The sequence below is a fragment of the Stigmatopora argus genome, chromosome 18, assembly GCF_051989625.1.
Source record: "Stigmatopora argus isolate UIUO_Sarg chromosome 18, RoL_Sarg_1.0, whole genome shotgun sequence".
Lineage (NCBI taxonomy): Eukaryota > Metazoa > Chordata > Actinopteri > Syngnathiformes > Syngnathidae > Stigmatopora > Stigmatopora argus.
In genome coordinates this window covers 11,302,695-11,323,390 of record NC_135404.1, presented here as the reverse complement: position 1 = coordinate 11,323,390, position 20,696 = coordinate 11,302,695, and the positions used below count along the sequence as shown (strand labels likewise).

Here is a 20,696-nt window from a genome sequence, read left to right as displayed (position 1 = left end):
AAAAGATAGGTATCTAATATAGACAGACTCTTTTCATATTGTATATTTGGATAAGGGTTCATGTCTGGAGTCTTTTCCTGGAGAAACTCGAAAGCCGCTTCTTCTGCACACATTGAATCGAAGCATGGAAGAGCCAGCCAGCAAAAACACACAATGTACAGTCTGGCCTGTGCAGATGTGCATAATTTATCACCTCACGCTCTTGTGTTACACCTTCTGCGTGCCAACTATGAACAATATTTCTTTTGTGGTAACGGGTTTCTTTTTCAAAGCTGTTGTCATTTATATTCAAATTTGAAAGAGCTTTTTAAGGAGGAATTTGAAGAGGCAATTAGTTGTGTTTTTCAATGGGATTTTAGACAATGAGAAAATCTTTTACTGTCAACAAATGGTGAGTGAGGTGAAGGAAGTTTTGTGCTGAATTCCAATTTTCACGGGCATCTGCAATGCTAAGCTTTGTGGGAGTCATTTTTTTTTTAAAGATGACTGCAACTTTTTAGCCTAGAGGTTTAAACTGCATCAGTGGTGAAAAAACAGCATCTGAACTGAAGAATGAATCGCTCTTTTCGTCCAGAAACGCTTTATTTTACAAGAACCGCCTCATAATTCGGAAGTCAGTAAAAATAAATATACCATGTTCATCATGGTATAGATATTTTGAATAAAATATTATTGCCTAATTCTCAGGTAGGAGAAAAAGCATCTTATAGTAGTATTATACAGTAAACCTGGGGAAAATATAAGTGTCATGTTTCCAAATTAAACTGCTGATATGTCTATCTGAGGTTATTAAGAAAACATAAAAATAAAAAAAGATAAATATCTGAATCATATATTATATTTTGTCCACGAATACTTATTAAATAATTCCAAATTGTCTGTTAGCTTCCATTCATTGCTTTTCCCCCTGGTTGCACTGCTTCCAGATGTGTTTTCATATTGAAGCATTTAACCAATCACATTTCAGCCATTATTTGTTGCCAGGGTCAGAAATCTGCTTCAAGGCCTTCACAATCAGTTCTGCAGGCTCTGCTGCATTAAACAAGCGTCGATAAGACTGTTGCTTTAACCAATCAGAATTCGATTTGGTGACACCAAGGCCTTCTCGCAGGCGTAGGGATACGTCATTGCTTTCATCAACTATGATTGACTAGTGATAGAGTGGACTAGCCAGAGCTACCAAACTGTATTTGGAGCGAGCTGCACAAGCAAATATAATATATGGCTATATTCCTAAATAATACTTAAATTGTATGAGGTTATTATTGATGATTTTTTATGTGTCGCAGCTGTAGCTGCATTAGAGGTTTTATAGCCATAAAATAGTTTTTGAGGGTTGGATTGATTCCAATAGCTGAAGGCGTCACTAGAAAATTCATGGACCGCCACTGATATATATAAATTGCATGAGAATGTGTGTAAATGTAAAATCACATAAAAGGTTTTTAATGTTTGTATCTGAAAGGCGATGGAGTTAATATTTGATTATGCAAAAATATATTTATTCCTCAAAGAATAAAGTCATAATATGCCTTTGCAATGAAATAAAATAGCTTTTGATTCCCCAAAAATAAGCACTATGGCTTTATTGCATTTCTTTGATTGGCACTTCAGTCCACGTAGTATGTAGGTCACCCCTTATTAAAATAATATACAACATTAGTTTGAGTAGTACTTACAATTGCGCAGAATTAGTTCATTAGAGGCGACATGATAAACGAGGTCTGACGTGCTGTCGTGAATGTACAAGTATGGAGACGGACGATAGGCTCAAGGGGGGCTCTGACCCGGGGTCCTGCATTAAATGACAAATAGCAAAGAAGAATGATAACGTTACACGGTTTTCTCTGTAAAGAAATATCAAAATCAGTGAGGAAAAATGTAGGGTGAAAGAAACCAAGCTAGGCCTTTCAAAACAGCTGACAGACTTTGCCTCGACTGACCTGTTTTAATTCCAGTTACGCCACAGCTATGTCCTTTTCCTTTCCACAACTGTGTTTAGCGGTATGAGATTGGTGCACTAAGGCCGCTCCTTATGTGGAGTAAACTGCGGCATTTACATGTCGTCAATACGGGATTCTAAGAAAACAAAATAAGTGAGAAGGTGCCAATTTTTAAAATAAAAAGTCCGAAATATCCTGTTTATACTACTGACTCAACCAGACTCAAAATAAACACCCACACAATGGGTCACTGATTTAGATGTTACGCTAGGCATATTGCAGATTGTTTTCTTTATTTGGCATCTTTAAATTTAAATCAGGATGATTGGAATCTTATTTCCGAGGAGCTGGTGCATTTTTTACGAGGTCTCGGAAATGAGTGGACGTGGACGTCCTTGAGGTGGCGGAGAAACAAAAAAATGGACGTGTACTTTAACTAAGAGTTAACAGTTTACCCAAGCAAAGAGGGCGCATCGGGATCATAGTCATAAACAAAGTCATAAATGCTAAAAATGACAGATGTTCAGGGTATCCAATTATACGGTCCAACTTGTGGGGAGAAAAAGGGCAGGAATTTCAAGGAAAAATGTGATAACTCAGTGGATAGTTGTTGTTTTTTTTTAGACTACAGCAATGAAATTGGACCAAATTCTGCAGGACAAAAAAAGAAGAAAACTCTGAATAACAGGTTTTCTGTCTAAGCAGTCAAATTCAAAGTGCACCATATTTCTGACCTTTAACCTTTGAACTTAGACCCTATTTTCTTATCATATCAAGCACCCTGGGAATTTGTGTTAAATAGGCTAATCCATGATCAAGCTATTTTCTGACCTTTGAACTTTGACCTGCAAATGGATACTAATCCTTTATTCGTTGTTGAGTTATCTTGGACGCAAAATACAGTCGTGTAGATTGATTTTTTTAGATTATTCAAAATAGTAACTCCCAAATAATTTTTAAAAAAGCAAAAACAGGGGCATTTTGGCAGCTCATTTAGAAAACTCTTGTTCCTTTTTTATTTAAATTAGATTTTTATTAACAACTATTTTATTAGATGTTGTCAACTCTATTAACCTTTAGCCTTGGCTGGGTGAAAATCCTCGACTTGTTATCATGAGATTTTTTTATTATAAATTCAGCAAAAAAAGTCCTGTCCGTTTTTAAAGGGAAAAAAGAAAGAAAGCGCTTCACACTACGCGTAATTTCTACATGCTTTGCGTACATATTTGAATTTCATTCCATGTGCAATGAAAAAAAATAAAATGGACGGAACTATTTTGTTACCTTGTAATAGGTTCACCTGCAGTACGGCATGTGGACAAAGTCAACATTCTGGACAGCTCCCAGCCTTCTGCAAAAAAAATAATTAAAAATCATCATTCAATAAACAGCATTTCTTCACGACATGTGCATTTTGAAGATCTCTGAAAAGTCCATTTTCAATTTTCTCTCTAAGTAATTGCCTTCTGCGTATCTTAGAGCTAACGTGCATCCAGCAGTGGTTGGCGCGTTTTTGGTCAGCTCTGCGGCTGCGAGCTTCCACAATTTGGTGGAGGTTGTCCACAGAGCTGCCAAACGAGAGGAACCGGGTATATTTAGGCGCATTTGAAGTCAGGGAAAATCCTCCAACCGAGGCCATGTGTCGTCTATTTTTCATAGTTTGGATTGGGCTATTCTAATGCACGCGTCTTCATTGCCTTCTGTTAAACTCTGATTTGCCGGCTCCATCTAAGTTTGCGGCCGAGACTGGCGGCTGGTCTAGACCGCCTCCTGCGGGCTTTTAGAAGATGTTAAAAAGGTCTTCTGTCAATGGGAAATGTAAGGAATGCTTTGATGAGCTAGGGCTGAAACTAGCAAGGCGTTCCAAAAGCAGGCTTCTTCACATTTATTTACCCATAGTTCCAGAGTTGTCAAAAAGCTGGAGAAAAAAGAACTTCCTCTGTTGTCTGTTTGAAAGAGTCACAGATGAGTCAACCAAAGTCTTCCACTAAGTCAACACAAAACATTTGTGTACAGTTCAATGTTGTTATAGTATTGTTCGGCTAATTCATTTAAAATCTGTTGCGCTTTTTCAACTCAAGCCTAATTAGAATTAAATTTGGTCCAAAAAGGGGTGTAGACTGGAAGAAAAATGATTTATCATAAGCAAACATGTGAAGCAGTGGTGGCTCCAAACCAAGTAATACATATTTTAAAACCTTTGGCTCCAAATACATTTCTCCACGCTACACATTCACTTTCTGTACCACTCTACACAAATAAATCACATGCTGGTATAAATAGATATATAATTAATTGGTAACTGATGAGAGGTTGTCGTTCCCTTTAATTACAATTTTAGTCATAGTTTCCAGTTAACCATTAAAAGGAACGTTGCACCCTCCCACTTCAAATGGATTGGACATCTATGGCTGTCAATGGCAGTCCATGTGAGGAGAAGGTGAAGAATCTGGAGTTGATGAGTTGATGAATACAAACAGACAAGAGAAACGGCTCATGTCTCGTAAATATTTCAGGTAGTGGATGTTATGTTGTCCCACGCCGGACTCAATCATGCAAAAAAGTATTAAATATTTACCACTGATTATCTTTTCATTCAATTTTTTCAACTCCAGTTTAACAGATAAAGCTCACCCTGAACTGCCTCAGCGTCTGCACAAAATAATCTCCACTTTTTTAATTTAAAAAAAAGTTTATTTTTTTAATTAAAGTGTGACTTAAAAAAATAATGATGGTAAACATCAAACTATTGACATTCTGAATGTAAACATATGAGTGTGTGTTTTGGAAAAATGGCAAAGTAGCTCTTCTGCTGGTTATGTTTTCTTTCCAGAAAGAATAAAACAAGTCCCAGACAGACACTGACGTGTGTCTTTTTCTTTTTCTTTTTCTTTTTCTCCACTCGACACGCACACGCTCAGACGCGCAAACACCCAAACAGACGACACCCGTTTCCAAATAAATCCCACAACAACACACACACATTTGCCTTGAGTGAGATCTTCATGAGCTCACTTTCAAGGAAGTGAAGGCTAAAAAGAGCTTTTCAAGCAAACACTCCAGTGTTTTCATAAGAAATGCTGAGTGGAGGATGTTTTTCTACTTGTTGAGAAACACCCCAAATATGTTTTTTCCCCCAGATTGCCATGTTTGGAAGGTCTATGAATAAGAGAATTGAACTGGGATGAATGGTCACATTTCAGTGACATGTTTTTTTTCTCCACAGGGAGCCTGTTATGTTATTTTAGGCTACTGTTATGTGGAAAAACAGTTTTTTTTTTCATTGTACTATTGTTACTTTAAAGCACATGTGTCAAAGTGGCGGCCCGGGGGCCAAATCTGGCCCGCCGCATCATTTTGTGTGGCCCGGGAAAGTAAATCATGAGTGCCAACTTTCTGTTTTAGGATCAAATTAAAATGAAGAGTATAGATGTATATTAAATTTCCTGATTTTCCCCCTTTTAAATCAATAATTGTCATTTTTTAATCCATTTTCTCTGTGTTTTAAGTTCAAAAATCATTTTGTAAAATCTAAAAATATATTTTAAAAAAAGCTAAAATAAACATTGTTTTAGATCTATAAAAAATGAATATTCAGGGTTTTTAATCCAGTTCTTTTAATCCATTTATTAAAAAAAATCTAAATATTATATCTAAAATGGTCCGGCCCACGTGAAATCAAGTTGACGTTAAAGCGGTCCGCGAACCAACCCAAGTCTGACACCCTTGCTTTAAAGTCTGTTTGCTCTTAGTTTCTGATCAAATAAAAAAATTGCTATCCTTTAGTGTATTCAATTCACTCAACCTTCTCAAACTTCAAAATGTCAATTTAAACTCCAGCGTTTAGAAATCCTGGAAAACCTCTTGGGTGACAAGCAGTTTTCGTGTTTACCCATCTCGAGAAAAGCAAGCACGGCAGAGAAGCGACACGAACGGAATTGCCAAATAAGCCGAAAGCCAAATCCCAACCCATCGTTCATCTTTCCCCCTCTACTTTTGGTAATACGTTTGATGCAGCCCCCCCTCAAGCGCCCCTAACCGGTGTTTACATACACCTGCACTTGGCCAACTCCACCCCTTCCTCTCTCTCTCTCACTCGCTCCCTCTCTCCCTCTCTCTCTCTCTCCTCCCCCCTTTCCTGACACAGTGCAGCAGTTCTCGGGACGCAGCCCAACTGTCAGCAACTCTTGCCGACACGCTCCGAGTAGCCTTGCAGTAATGCCTGGCTCACCCCGGGGAAAGCCCCTCTAGTCGACTCCTTTTTCCCGGCGGCTTTCCCGTCCATAATGAGAAAAGAGCGACTCCTTTTGGCCGTCAGCCTCACCGCCCTGTTCTCCGCCGACCTCTACTTTATCCTCCTGCCAAAACTACAAAGCGCCGGACTACGATGGGGGCGCCCGTGCGCGTGCCGCCGCGACAACTTCAGCGTTCCGTTTGGCTTCTCCAACTGGACTATTTTGCCGTTTCGGGACGTGGAGCCTTCGGGATGGAGCCATGGGGAGTCCAAGTTGGACAGGCTGTTCGCCCATCCTTTGTATAATATTGCTCCCCCCACGCTGGGGGCGGAGGAGAGGTTGCTACAGGTGGACCAGTTGATGGACTACAATAGGAAGAAGGTGTCACGATGGGAAAGGTCAGTCATGCGTTGATGTGGATGCCAATCCATTTGAAGCCAAGTTCCATCGATGAGTTCAAATGGGTCCAACATTGTAACTTATTGTAGCTTGCTTAGAAAACAGTGTAAATGATAGGTTCATTAATAGATATACTTTAATAAAAGGAAGACATCGGAGCACATAATCCAGGGTTAACTTGCAAGTGAGAATCCATCCTGACTCGTCCTCGTCACAGATTATTCTAAAGAAAGACATCTTCTCCTGTCCATTTAGTTGCATTAGAATCAAAACTATTAAGGTTATCTTATTCAAAACAATTGCATAAGCGTTTAACCGAATAACACAATTAAGGTCAAAAAACAACTGCAACAACAATTGCATATGGGCTATTCAAAACAACAATTATGGTCGGAAACCAAAAACAACTGCATAAGAATTTAAACAAGCTCCGGAATCCAAGTCAAAACAATTTAAGAATTCTTCACCGATCTTCATTGCGAACTTGCGACTGGGTAAAGGGTCGAGGTTTTAATCCAGATCAACAGTCCTCGGATCCAGGGACTGGGTGAGCTGTCAAGTCAACAGTCCTCGGATCAGGGCAAAACAATTAAACGTCCTCGGAGCCAGCTGCAGGGGGAAGTATCCTTTGGTAACAATTATACTAAGCGTTTGTCTGCTTATAATCATTAATATTTCACATATATATATAATGATTAATATTTCTTCGTTGTACAAACACGTATAATAGTACCCAAAATAATTCCAACAGTAAATCACCTATTTTCATGCAATATGATAGTGTATGGATTTATTTATTTATTTTTTACAATATTTGCCGCTGTTACATAATTGGATTCAAGGGCTCTTGGAATATGTTATTGTATACAAATTTAACAAAATTATTTCCACTTTACATAAGGTAATAATAATAGTTTAAAAAAATAAAAAGTAGGTTTGATGATGTTTTTTTTTTTTTACAATGTCAGCAGTTCTAATGAAAAGGACATTTTTAAAAGCTGATGATATCAATCAATGTTGTTTTGGTGAAATTTGGCTGTTGTGAACAAATCCATGGATTTGATAGCAAACAATTGAAAATGCAGCCCACCCCTGTTGAGACACGTTTGCACAATCCTGTGGTTTTTGCTCCATGTCTGTCAGTTATTTTGAGGTTGTTTACTGAAGAATCCCCGCCACACGTGTAGTAAGACCACACCGTGTTCAGCACAATTTGGCTCCGTGTGAAAGCATGTTAGAGATCATTCTTAAAAAAAAAAAAAGGGTCGGGTTGCGTTCAAGGGGCAGAGTCACTCATTTCACGGCCATTCAACCCACCAGCATTTTACTGTCAGATCCCATGTCTGGCTTAGTTGAAGGTATTTGTAAATTGGGTTTGGAGAAAGAAACATAAATATGAGCCCTACCTACATTTGCGTAGGACAAAGATGACTTGGCTGTCTGCTCATTCGGCGAAATGGGAAGATTTCTGGAAAGGGAGAAGAATTATGAGCACTCTATCTTTACTTTATTGCTATTTCCTCTCCTCTACTGACATTGGAAGCAACAATAAGTAGTTACATAGCCATGGAATGACTACTTTAAAATCAATTTGATGCCATACTAGGAAATATCATGAGAATTATGAGTACTCCAGCTTTACTTCATTGCTATTTCCACCAGGCAGGGGAAACCCTCAATTGGTGGCCAGCTAATCACAGGGCACCAATAATAAAGGTATAATTGAATTACTGACTGGGTTATTACAATCAGTTTTATCATGTTAAATAATGGGTTAGCTCATGGGTGTCAGACTCGGGTTGGTTCGCGGGACACGTTAACGTCAACTCGATTTCATGTGGGCCGGACCATTTTAGATTTAATATTTAGATTTTATTTTATAAATGGATTAAAAGAACTGGATTTAAAGCCCTGAATATTCAGTTTTTTTAAAACTTTTATCTAAAACAATGTATATTTGAGCTTTTTTATATATTTTTAGATTTTACAAAATGATTTTTGAACTAAAAACACAGAAAAAATTGATTAAAAAATGACAACTATTGATTTAAAAAGGGGGGAAATCGGGAAATTTAATATACATCTATACTCTTCATTTTAATTTGATCCTAAAACAGAAAGTCGGCACTCATGATTGACTTTCCCGGGCCACACAAAATGATGCGGCGGGCCAGATTTGGCCCCTGGGCCGCCACTTTGACACGTGGGTTAGCTAATTGTATTGAAAAATTTAAAAAGCTTGGATGTATTTATTATTATTATTATTATTACTATTATAATTTTGCTCAGACACATGAAGTTATACAACGAAGCGGCGTCCGCCTCCAACGTCTCGCTCGGCGACCACCAAATGGTTTTCGACGCCGACGCCAACTGGCTCAAGTTCCACGCGGGAATAAGTCGCCACGCTCTGTACTCTCGCCGTGACCCGGCCATTGAGCGGCTGCTCCGGGACATGAGCCGCATGACGGTGGTCAATGCAGGTAAGTCCGTTTTCTCATGACGGAGTGACTAAGTGAGGCCGTCTTGTCATGGTGTCAATTTGTTCCAGATTTCACTCAAGATGAGAAGGCCCTGAAAGGAGCATGTGATTGCAGCCAAGGTAAGGTCAGTTCACCTTTAAATGTAAACAAAGCTTTGTGAGCCAAGTCATTATCATTATGTTTATCATTTGGGAAAAATGACAAATATTACCTTGCGTTGTCATATTTTTCAATTGAAGCAAAATAAATTTTAGCCTTTAAGTTGACATGAACACAAATTTTAGATACCATTTTAAAATTTGGGATTTTTTGGGACATTTACCTGATTATCACGTTAGCACTATATTTTCATTTTAGAATTTTAAAACAATGTCATGATAAATAATTGTATTCGCTTATTTTGTTTATACTGTATTTTGTTGTAGTACACGTAAACACAGTATCATGGTGGAAAGTGGAATAACTTCAGGAATAGATGGAATTTTCTAACTTAATACAGCATATAAGATATGATTTTTAACGTTTTTCTTTTTTTAGAGCTTAGTATAAATAATGATAATTGTATTCGCTTATTTTGTTTATATACTGTATTTTGTTGTAGTACACGTAAACATAGTATCATGGTGGAAAGTGGAATAACTTCAGGAATAGATGGAATTTTCTAACTTAATACAGCATATAAGATATGATTTTTAACTTTTTTCTTTTTTTTTATAGCTCAGTTTCTATGTAAACACAAAAAGACAGGATTTCAGGCAGTGCCTGTTAATTATTAATACCTAATGGGACAAAATACAAGCAAGTTTAGTTCCCCCTCTCATCAAATCCTGTCGACGTGTTCTCGCTCGAGTCCCAAATATCTTTTAGTAATAACGCTATCGGGTATCAAATATCGACACTAACTACGTTCTTCAAGTTTACTTGAAGAAAGCCATTTGCAAAATGTTTTGGGGTAAGATTTCTGTCTCCATCCAGTGGTAAAACCCAGCGGACACCACCTAAAACTGGCCCTCAAAATGCAGAATTTTGGCAAGGCCATGTTCAAGCCAATGAGGTGAGCCGACATCATATGATGTGCTTGATTCACCATTTTCCTATGCGCACGTTTAAAACCGTATTTTTGGGCTGCGTGGTTAGGCAGCGGAGAGACGAGGAAACTCCAGATGACGTCTTCTACTTTGTGGATGTCCAGAGACACAATGCAGAGATTGCTGCGTTTCACTTGGACAGGTACAGAACACTTTTAAAATTGCAGAGAATTGTGTTCTCCGGTCGAGTGGAAAGGCAGTCAAGTGAGACAAGAAACTGTCAGTGACTTCTGGAAATAATTGGGGCTTTACGAAAGGAGCTCAATAACAATGCAGACGACACAGCTTTCATTTCAAAACTTCAGGTAAACAATAATTATGAAATACACCTACTTGTTAAGCTTGACTCCAGCTCAGGCAGGGTGATTAACTTTAAGTATAGTATAGTCATAGACTAGGCAGTATCATTAAAACACAGATTTCACGGTCAGATGACAATGAAAATTCGGCAATATTTTGGGCGTCGGCTCATTTGACCACGAAAACGCCAACGTCTGCTGGCTTGAGCGCAGCGTTAAAAATGTGGCCAATCCTTCAGATTTTCGATGTAGCATCAGTGAGTAATTGAAAAATTTGTTTTCGCTAATATTAGTTCATGTGTTTGGAAAACAGTTCCGGCAGGTTCATAGGATAGGCTACAGCACCCCTGTGAGCCTCGTGAGGATAACCAAAACGAAAAAAAAAACAATATACAGTCATACCTCTACTTACAAATGCTTCTTGGTACCCAAGTTTCAGGTTACAACATTTTTTATACGCAAATGAGTGACTTGAGATACGAAAAAGATCCAAATGACAAAATCCCCCAAAAAGTAGATGCATTTTCTCATCTGTTATTTTATTTTGAATTTCCCTTATTAATAACTGTACAAATGCAACGTGACACATTAACACATGTAAAAGTCTCAAATGTTTTTGGGAATGTGGGAGGAAACCGGAGTACCCAGTGGAAACCCACGCAGGCCCAGGGAAAACATGCAAAGAACAGGTGGGTGTGACCTGGATTTAAACCCACGACCCCAGAGCTGCGAGGCCGACGCGCTAACCACTCGCCCTTACGAAATTTTCAAGTTACGAAAACGTCTTGGAACCAATAAATTTCGAAAGTAGAGGTATGACTGTACGTTTTATGTTGCTAACAAATTAGGCTACATGTGCTAAATGTGCGTAATCAGGAAGTTAATTGGAGAATATGAATTCTCAATAGCACAGATCTGATTTAATATAGGCAAGGGGTGTACTTGGGTGTTTAGAGTGGGAAAAAAACACTGTGGACATTTATAAAAGTAAAATAAAGATTCAAAAGTTGACTTACACGTAAAAAACGAGTTGTTTGGTGGATGTTATGATTTTAGGATCCTGGATTTCCGTCGCGTTCCACCGGTGGTCGGCAGGTTCCTCAACGTGACTGGTGAAGTGCTCCAAGTGACCCGAAATGACGATCTACGGGCTGTTTTCTTCACCTCACCTGGTAAAATAAACACACGTAAACAAGTTTAGTACTAGTTATGGTCTAAAATTGCATGATGTTCAATGTTTAAGTCGTTGGCTTGTACCGCATTTTAGCTTGGCGTGTGTTACTTCTTCGACTGTGCTGCATTATGAATTGGTCAATCAACGCCACCTGGTGGTGATGATAGCTAGCTACCAGGAACGCAAAAAAAGCGACCTTCAAATAGTTCATCAAAATTGTAATTTAAACAACAAAGATGTATTCTAAAAATTCGCGAAAGTGCTAAACCAAAACATGAATTCATTGAAAATATATAAAATTGATTATTTACTATCAATTTATTGCCTGCCATTGAGTTTCAAGTGCCCTAAAAGGGTCAAATCAGCTTGGGAATGTCAACAAAACATAACCTAATGCCCCTTTTCACCTTTCTTAACAGCTAACAACAGTTGTTTCTTCGCCAAGTGCCTGTACATGTGCAAAACAGAATACGCAGTGTGCGGGAAGCCCGACCTGCTGGAGGGTTCCCTCTCGGCTTATCTGCCCGGCCTCAGCATGGCCCCCCGCCTCTCCATCCCCAACCCTTGGATGCGCTCGTACACCTTCACCGGACAGCAAGAGTACGAATCCCGCCATCCGTCCCGCCAAAGGCGTCCTGGAACGTTATACTTGTCCTTTTTCTGCCAAAAGGTGGCAGGTCAATCCATCCTACTGTGACACCGTCAAGAAGCTTTATCCTTACAGCTCGGGCAACTGGCTCCTCAACATCATTGACATGTCCATATTTGACTTTCTTATAGGTGTGTTATTGATATTGGAGAAAGTTTTGATGATCCAATTGAATATAAATGGCATTTGTGTGTCTTTGCAGGCAACATGGATCGACATCACTATGAGATTTTCACGAAATTTGGAGATGAAGGATTTCTTCTCCACTTGGATAATGCCAGAGGGTAAATATATTCATTTATAGATATATTATCTATTCAAATGTTACATGAGTTGAACTCTTTCACTGCCAGCTTAAGTCACAGAATAGGGAAATTGAATTTTAAAACACCTATTGACGGCAAAAGACTAAAATCTATTTCAACTAAAAGCAATTTAAGCCTTGAGCTAATAAAAAATAATAAAAAATGATAACATTCCATTTCTATGTATTACTATTTAAACAACTACATTCAAATAGCTAAAAAGATCCTTCAATTAATTCATGTATTTCATTTTATAAAAGACAACAATATTTCAAACACAATTTCTCTCATCACTTTGCTCAAAATTTATGTATTAAATATGATACATGGCAAAATACACTAATATACAACAATTGGCAAAACATTGTCCTATACGTATACTCCTTTATGAATATAATGTTTCCATTATATTCTTAAGGGAGAAGGAGTTTCAAACTTGAAAAGAAAAAAATCCTTAAACTGACTAGAGGGTGAGAATACAGACACAGGAAAAGACATTATAGACCTAGATAAATAGGTGATGCTGAAATCTCATCATGTAACCCCCAGATTTGGCAAGCCCAGCCAAGATGAGATGTCCATCCTGGCGCCGCTCACTCAGTGCTGCACGTAAGTAGCAAAAAGGAGCATCTTCCACCCGAAGCTGGCTTGCCAGAAGGTCCCATCTCTTCCCTCAGGATCAAGCGTTCCACTCTTCTGAGACTCCAACTGTTGGCCCAACCGGAGTGGAGGGCGAGCGACGTGATGCGAGAGTCTCTGCTCCGAGACCCCCTTCGGCCTATTTTAACCGAAGCGCACCTCTCCGCATTGGACCGAAGGCTCCTCAAGGTGCTACGCGTCGTCCAGCGGTGCACGCGCAAGCTAGGCGAGCGCCGGGTCGTCTCCGATGACTTTGCGATGGCGCCTGGGAACCCTCGGACCGGCGCCGAGGGCGAAAAGGTCAGGTAGCCGCGGAAGGGTGAACGTCCACTCTGCTTTTTAAGAACTTCATGATGAAGTGCAGTCGTTTCGATTTTAATGGAACAAGGCAGGAATCCATGCTGTGAATCCCAAGCGGAATCTGATTGGAGAGCTTCCGTGTGGAGTAAGTTACACGCATTGATCGGGGTATTTGTGACGAGCCTATCGTTGGGCACAGGGAGGTTAATAAGTGATGCACTGGAAGGGATGTGCATTTTTTTTGCTTGTGAATTCTGGAATAGAAAATTGATGTTTAATTGTGGTTCAAAAGTGGACCTGTAAAGACAGTGGATATAAAATGTCTAAAAAAAATAAGGGAATGGAGGTTGAAATTTGAAAATAAAATGGAAATATGTATTTCTTTTGGACATTCCTGGTCTTCCATTACAGCAGTGTTAAGACACACACACAAAAATGGCCCACAAAATATAAAATAGTGAAACTTTAACATTTGGCCTATTACAAGTTTAATAATACGAGAATAAAATTGTAATATTGCAAGATCTTGTAGTACTTGCAGGGCCAATTTTTGCTTTCTTTGTGTGGCAACCAATGGCAACTCTGCATTTTTTCCTCATAATATTACGGTGTACAATTTATATTTAGCCAAATGACGTCTATTACTCTTCTTTGTGTGGCCCCAACAATAACGAACAAAACAAAAAAAAGGCACATTGAGCGAGTACATAAGTGTATTAAACACAAAACGATTCTTTTCACCTTTTTATTGCTTAAACTGCCATCTGGAACAATCTATACCAAAAAAAGGATAAACATCTTCGCACATCTAGGAGGTCAAACGGAATACAAGGGAATAGAAAAAGAATGGTCCTCTGACGGCCTGGGGCTGGCAGGCCCGAGCCGAGCCGAGCCCACCCGTCGGGAGGTCGGAACCGACCGGTGGCGAGTGACGGACGACTACCCAAAAAAAGCCCAGGAAAAGTTCAGCTAAGGCAAAACCGGGACGATTGCAAAGTGGGGCTAAAACATTGAAATTCCGACGTCGCTGCTATTTACACCGAGACCCGAGTCCGACAAAAAAACCTTCGTCCCCATGGAGAAGATTTGTCCTCTGGGGTGGGACGGACCACGTTTGGTGGTCTGGTTGGAAGTGGGACAAAAAAAAAACCAACAAAAAAAAACACTCCTGACAACACCGCGAATAATTTCAGTCAGAATGAAGTTCGCCTGAATTGACTTTAAAATAACAAATCAAATATTCGTTAAAGTTGTCCCGTATTTTTTTGTTCTTTTTTTTTTAACAAAGCCGCTGCCGAGTTGGAGTTGCGTAACATGGTGCCCCAAAAAAAGCGCAGAAAGAACAAATCACAAGCGCAGTTTCCGCGAAAAGCTAAAGTCTTAAATAAATAGCCCGCTCTTAATACATAAATACTTTTTTTTTGTCCTGAAATAGATTTCTTTACCTCTAGGTGGGGGGGGGTGTTGGTCGACGGGGGAAGGGGGTCTCAAATCGGAACCTATTAGTACACAATACAAGTACATACTGTGGTGTCAATTGACAAGAAGCATTTACGTTGTGGCACTGGACAGCTAAAATAGAATCCATGGAAAAATAAGTGTTTACAAAAGACGAGCGCATGTTTTTTTGTTCTTTTTTTTGTTAGGATAACCATTACCTTACCCATAAATTTAGGAAGAAGAATAGTCATTGAGTCAGATTACAAACCATAAGCATAAGTGAGCGAGTTATTTGGTGGCTATACTCAAAACTCAATACTGAAAATACACAATACTTTCGGGCTTGTTCCCCCTTTAGCTATTTTGGGGGGATTTTTTTCCCCCTCAAGGTAAATCTTGAGGAGGCTTTCTAGTCATTAGGACAAAAAGGGTGTGAAAGGGGGGGGATTGGGGATGGTTGGGGGCTCCAAACCAATCTTAACATGGAATTTCCTCCTCACTACGAATGAACATTTGGCACCAGCGTGGAAGCTGCACACGGAAACTCGATTTTAAGAAGTCGTGCTATTCTCGCATCTTACTGACGGAACAAAAAAAAAATCTAAAAAGGAGCCGTCACGTCGAAATGACAACATTTGGTGCAAATCATGAGCTTTCGCCGCGCGTAACGGCCACGGGAAAAAGTCGAGAAACATCCGCCGAGGTCCAAATTTGCCACGTGAGATTTTTTTTGATTGTCCTTGTCTGTGAGAGCCCAGATCTCCTAACAAAGCTAGCTTTTGCCTTCCTCCCCGAAAAAAGAAAGCGGAACCAGCGGATAGAACATAGGTAAGCGTGATGCGACTGTGCCTACACGGTAACGTTACAGCAGCTGGTACGAGCGCTGGTGAACGGGCTAAAAGTTCCCCTCCGGGCGGGAACCACCAAAGAGGGGGGAAAAAAGGGAACTTCAAAAGAGGGAGGGGGCAAATTGCGCAGGTGGACCTAAAAGGAGCGAAAGGGCGGGGAAACAGTGGGGGCGGGGGGGAATCGAACGCGAGCCCCTTCAGACCGACAGCGAGACAAAACTGTTGTACTGTTGGATGTTGCGTTTGAGGATGTCCGAACACGGGCCCAGGACGCGCTCGAAGCGAGGCCGGTCCAGTTTGACGCACTTCAGGGGGCCGCGGGCGACCACGGTGGCAGCGCGGGGGCGGTTCATCAGCAGAGCGATCTCACCTGCGGACCACCACACCAACAATAAGACACTCCCATTCCCCACCAAATACTTGGGCGTTTAAAAAAAAAAAATAGGCTTCTCTACCGAAATAGTCGGATGGTCCTAATCTGCCCACTTCGACAAACTCCTCGTTCTCCGAGCGACGCTGCAGGACGGCGGCGGACCCCTAAAAAATATATATATACGCATACGGTTCAGTTTCATACCTGGTGCGGGCACCCTGTAAACGAGTGACGGTGTGCTCACCTCTAAGATGATGAAGAACTCATCGCCGGGTTCTCCCTGTACCACAATCTTCTGTCCGTCCTCAAACTGAACCGGCTCCAGTGCGTCGGCGACGGTCAGGCGCTCCCACTTGTCCAGGGACTCTGAGGGAGAGCGTAGGAAAAATGTCATTTTTATATAATAGCAATTTAAGAAATTTAATAGCAACCACACAAAATTGCGTGACCGGACGTTTGGTCGCCCGGACGTTTGGTCGCCCGGACGTTTGGTCGCCCGGACGTTTGGTCGCCCGGACGTTTGGTCGCCCGGACGTTTGGTCGCCCGGACGTTTGGTCGCCCGGACGTTTGGTCGCCCGGACGTTTGGTCGCCCGGACGTTTGGTCGCCCGGACGTTTGGTCGCCCGGACGTTTGGTCGCCCGGACGTTTGGTCGCCCGGACGTTTGGTCGCCCGGACGTTTGGTCGCCCGGGTGAATATAATTTTGAGAGCTGGTTTCAACAGTAGATATTTAGATATTAAACTCTCTCTCATGAATATAATTTTGAGAGCTGGTTTCAACAGTAAACTCTCTTTCATGTTGTCAAACGTCTGGTGACCAAATGTCCGGCGACCAAACGTCCGGGCGACCAAACGTCCGGGCGACCAAACGTCCGGGCGACCAAACGTCCGGGCGACCAAACGTCCGGGCGACCAAACGTCCGGGCGACCAAACGTCCGGGCGACCAAACGTCCGGGCGACCAAACGTCCGGGCGACCAAACGTCCGGGCGACCAAACGTCCGGGCGACCAAACGTCCGGGCGACCAAACGTCCGGGCGACCAAACGTCCGGGCGACCAAACGTCCGGGCGACCAAACGTCCGGCGTAGTACCCAAAATTCAATGCCATTTGAAGACACTTTCTTAACATGAGTACATTGAAACCCCTACGAGAACACTGTGATATACCTCAGGGTTACCCTCTACAGTCTACACTTATAAGCCTGGCGGGTCGCCAAGCTTCTTTTCCAAGTCACTTTTGATGGTATTGGTTACAAAAACGTAGTGTCAGCGTCCTACTTTGGGATTTAATCTGGAGTCTAAGATGGAGATAGAGCTCAAAATATAAACAAAACCTACCTAAGATGGAGACTTTCCGGAGGAATTCTTCATACATCTTCCTCTTCCTCAAAGTGCTTCCCTAAATTTAACAAGAGCGAGGTTCTGTTAATAGTCCAAGCAACCAAGTGGATTCAAGTCCTTCAAGACTTACCATGAGTATTCTCCTGTAGCTGTCTCTGTCGATGCCCCACAGCTTGACGTTGGTCTTGGCTCTGACGGTGGCGGCCCTGGGGGTGCCGTATATCAGCGCCAGCTCGCCGAAGCTGCCGCCTTCGCCGATGCTGGTCACCCATTCGTTGTTCACGTACACCTGGCCGAAAGAAAAGGACTCCGACATTGGTACAAGGACCTCGTACGTCATCAAATGATCGTAAGAAAGCAAATGAGGGGAAAAACTCACATCCATCTCCCCTTGGTCAATAACGTAAAAATTGTCACCCTCGTCACCTGCGGAAACGCAACGGCAAAAATGAGCATCTGCTCGAAAAGGAAAGCTTTGAATTGATATGTCAAAAACAACCATACCCTGCAAAATAACAGTTTCCCCAGCAATGTAGGTGACGGGAAACATAGCATCGAATATGTCACTGCAAAGAAACATATTGGGAGTTAGCCCCTCCCCCATTCATCAAAGGAGCGAGTTGAAATCCAGTACCTCCTCTCATTGTCATCCAGGTGGGAAAAGAGCACGTTCTTTTCAATAGCTTTGGCTAAGGCGGCCATGGTCTTGTAGTCCTTTGGAATGACCTGAGGAGAAAAAAATTAAATAAATAACGCTCACACACCACGTTGGAATGAAGACGCCTCTTCAATCACGTGACCCGGCACCCGTACCTTTCTGACGTAGGAGGCGGCATCCTCCTCCGTGTAAACCTCGGCGCTGAAGGCTCCCCTCCGCCGGCGACCCTTCACCACGGGGTTCATGGGCGGAGACACCTCCTCGTCGCGGGAGTCCGAGCGTGAGCTGCTGGCCTTCTGCTGGTTCTGGATCTGCTTGGCTTCCTCCTGGTCGGGAGAGGTGTCACAGTTCAAAAAGTAGCTGATCAAGTACTAGCAATGAGCTTAATATAAAGATTTTTTTTTCAATTTATTTATATTGTTGCTTCTGGACCATAGTTTCTTCTAGCCATTGACGCACCTTCTCAAGCCTCTCAAAGTACTCCCTGACGAAGGCCATGGGCCGGTCAGGCCTGGAGGTGCACAGCTGGACAATGCAGTCCTTCAGCAGCTGTTGAATGTTGTGTTTCTGCACATACTGCTCACACTCCCTCAGGCTCCGCTCCTCTTCGCTGCTCGTGCTTCCAGACGCCATGACGACAACCGCGACCTTGCTCCTTGACCTCTAACCTCGGAGCGTTTGGAGAAGTGGCCAAGTCAGGGGAGGGGGGGGACAAAACACAAGACATCTTAGTGCCACGTGAAATCACAGGGTTAGCCAACGAGGGCTGGGATTATTTTAGTTTGCGTGCCAGAACAGGAGAAAAATAACAGGAACGTGAAAGAAATAGAACCACAGCGAGAAGGCAATGACACGCTTGGGCTTGGTTTTGCAGCAGGCCTGAAGGCCGTCATATGATGTCTTCTTTCAGACCACAATATTTTGACTCAAGTTTGGTATGACAAAGCCTGGCTCTGAAAGCCTGTCATACGCAACTTGGGTTTAAAAAGCGTGACGGGCCTCGTGTTTCAGGTTCCGTTTAAACACGTCCTGCTTTGGAGAAAAGATGGTCTTGATAGTGTGACCCGCCCCCGTAATGTAAGCATAGCTCTTAAAGAGTAGTTGTTTTTTTTATCAAAACACAAACGACAAATGCCTGCAAACCACATCCATCCTGCGGCGTATGTACGTCATTCATATCGGATGTTCAAAAATAAAAAAGTGCTACCTAACAACTCAACACCCACTTAAAATCTGTTTATCATCCCACTGGTGATCAGATAAAACCGGGTCAGGTAGAAATATTAAAATAAAGTGGCACATTAACTTCTGAAGAGATCTTTTGACTTTCTATTTATGAGCGTGTCAAAGAGTGACTTAAACTCATTTGGGAAAGACTGCAATCCATATTTATATGAAGTTTGACCATCATATTTCTCATCATACTAAATAACGCCATGTGCTCTTACCCCATATAAGCAATGCACCGTAATTATCACAATAATATACGTATACTATAATCTCGGGAGTTTTGCCCCTTACAAAATGGAAGTCTTCAGTTATTCGATAACAATATTACGATGGGCAATGACTTTGCTGCACAAACGTCAGGTGGATGCATAATATGAATTTTCATTCACTAATCAAAAACAATGTATTAGTACAACGCATTTAACAGTAAGTGCAGTATGCAATGACGTCTAGGTCAGAGGGTGCTTAGCAGGGAAAACCAACGCCTGACCACTTCACATATTCTACATTAAATGCTAAAACACCGTCGTCGCAACTGTATTGCTTATTCAATCGTTGTTAATAGCACACGGTGAAAAGAAACCGTTGACATTTTTGCTGTTTAGCTTGATAACTCCGTACAAAGGCAAAGCCCTCTTGCATTGACGCCATCTTGGGTTCCATCATAAACAAACGCGAGACAAGAGAAAACACATTTCGCCGTTGCAAAAGTCATGCTTCACGTCAGGGTTCGGGAATAGCTTTACTTACAAGATGGGATACAAATCCTAGTGAGCCCTTCGACAGTGACTCGGGGCGGCTGATATTTGTCAAAGCTGTGGCCGTTAGCTGCTTGTGCTCGCTTCGATCTTTTTTTTTCCCCGAGCCCTGGATCGCTGCCCCACCGGATACGGCGGAGAGCCAATCAACGGTGGCCACTGACGTCAATTCGCTTCGTTCTGACACGTGAGCCCGTAACCCTTGGCAACCTTAAAGCGGCCGCATACTAAACGATGACGTCAAAGAGCTGAACTTCCACTGAGAGGGAAAACCGCACCATTACAAGTCGCGTCGGTTCAGCAAAATTGTGTTTGTTTTGGGCTATTCAGAAAGTCCCTTTACAGGCCGACTGTCCTTTTGTGCCAATAAAAAAAGAAAAAAGAAACCTGGAAACACATTAAAAGTATTATAATTATGTATAGTATTTTTTGTGTATGCACGTAGTTATCTGATTAAATAATACAATGTTCATAAAACAATTTTAAGTTGAAATATATAAAATATATATAAATATACTCTAGTAAGACTTTA

At 41.5% G+C, this 20,696-nt stretch overlaps 2 protein-coding genes and 1 long non-coding RNA gene across 4 annotated transcripts; 1 reads left to right on the top strand and 2 right to left on the bottom strand.

Moving 5' to 3' along the window:
• Positions 1-6,108: 6,108 nt before the first annotated feature.
• fam20a (FAM20A golgi associated secretory pathway pseudokinase) lies at positions 6,109-13,892 on the top strand. The gene is made up of 11 exons (XM_077626568.1): positions 6,109-6,576; positions 8,867-9,060; positions 9,129-9,179; positions 10,036-10,114; positions 10,198-10,290; positions 11,504-11,619; positions 12,041-12,221; positions 12,292-12,401; positions 12,473-12,554; positions 13,125-13,184; positions 13,253-13,892. The coding sequence occupies exons 1-11, from the start codon at positions 6,230-6,232 to the stop codon at positions 13,521-13,523; spliced, it is 1,584 nt and encodes a 527-aa protein (XP_077482694.1). The 5' UTR covers positions 6,109-6,229; the 3' UTR covers positions 13,524-13,892.
• LOC144093229 (uncharacterized) lies at positions 7,855-11,781 on the bottom strand. 2 transcript variants are annotated; one of them, XR_013306238.1, is made up of 3 exons: positions 11,705-11,781; positions 11,464-11,616; positions 7,855-8,045 (listed from the first exon to the last, which is right to left on the bottom strand). It is a non-coding gene; the product is annotated as an uncharacterized LOC144093229 (long non-coding RNA). The 2 variants fall into 2 exon arrangements; XR_013306239.1 differs by lacking the exon at positions 7,855-8,045 and adding an exon at positions 8,839-9,151.
• A 353-nt stretch (positions 13,893-14,245) lies between the features above and the next one.
• On the bottom strand, positions 14,246-20,323 carry LOC144093225 (cAMP-dependent protein kinase type I-alpha regulatory subunit). The gene is made up of 11 exons (XM_077626570.1): positions 20,157-20,323; positions 18,636-18,839; positions 18,332-18,502; positions 18,153-18,244; positions 18,023-18,084; positions 17,898-17,944; positions 17,649-17,807; positions 17,516-17,576; positions 16,420-16,541; positions 16,258-16,339; positions 14,246-16,172 (listed from the first exon to the last, which is right to left on the bottom strand). The coding sequence occupies exons 2-11, from the start codon at positions 18,807-18,809 to the stop codon at positions 16,000-16,002; spliced, it is 1,143 nt and encodes a 380-aa protein (XP_077482696.1). The 5' UTR covers positions 18,810-18,839; positions 20,157-20,323; the 3' UTR covers positions 14,246-15,999.
• Between the last annotated feature and the right edge of the window lie 373 nt (positions 20,324-20,696).

Bases quoted from the DNA above. Each gene is read 5' to 3' on its own strand.
- LOC144093225 (XM_077626570.1), bottom strand. From the start codon at position 18,809: ATGGCGTCTGGAAGCACGAGCAGCGAAGAGGAGCGGAGCCTGAGGGAG. The intron at 18,245-18,331 runs GTACGGGTGCCG...TTTTCTCCTCAG, and splicing joins CCGCCTCCTACGTCAGAAAG to GTCATTCCAAAGGACTACAA. The intron at 17,808-17,897 runs GTGAGTTTTTCC...TCTTTCGGCCAG, and splicing joins TTGACCAAGGGGAGATGGAT to GTGTACGTGAACAACGAATG.
- fam20a (XM_077626568.1), top strand. From the start codon at position 6,230: ATGAGAAAAGAGCGACTCCTTTTGGCCGTCAGCCTCACCGCCCTGTTC. The intron at 9,061-9,128 runs GTAAGTCCGTTT...AATTTGTTCCAG, and splicing joins CATGACGGTGGTCAATGCAG to ATTTCACTCAAGATGAGAAG. The intron at 10,291-11,503 runs GTACAGAACACT...TTATGATTTTAG, and splicing joins GCTGCGTTTCACTTGGACAG to GATCCTGGATTTCCGTCGCG.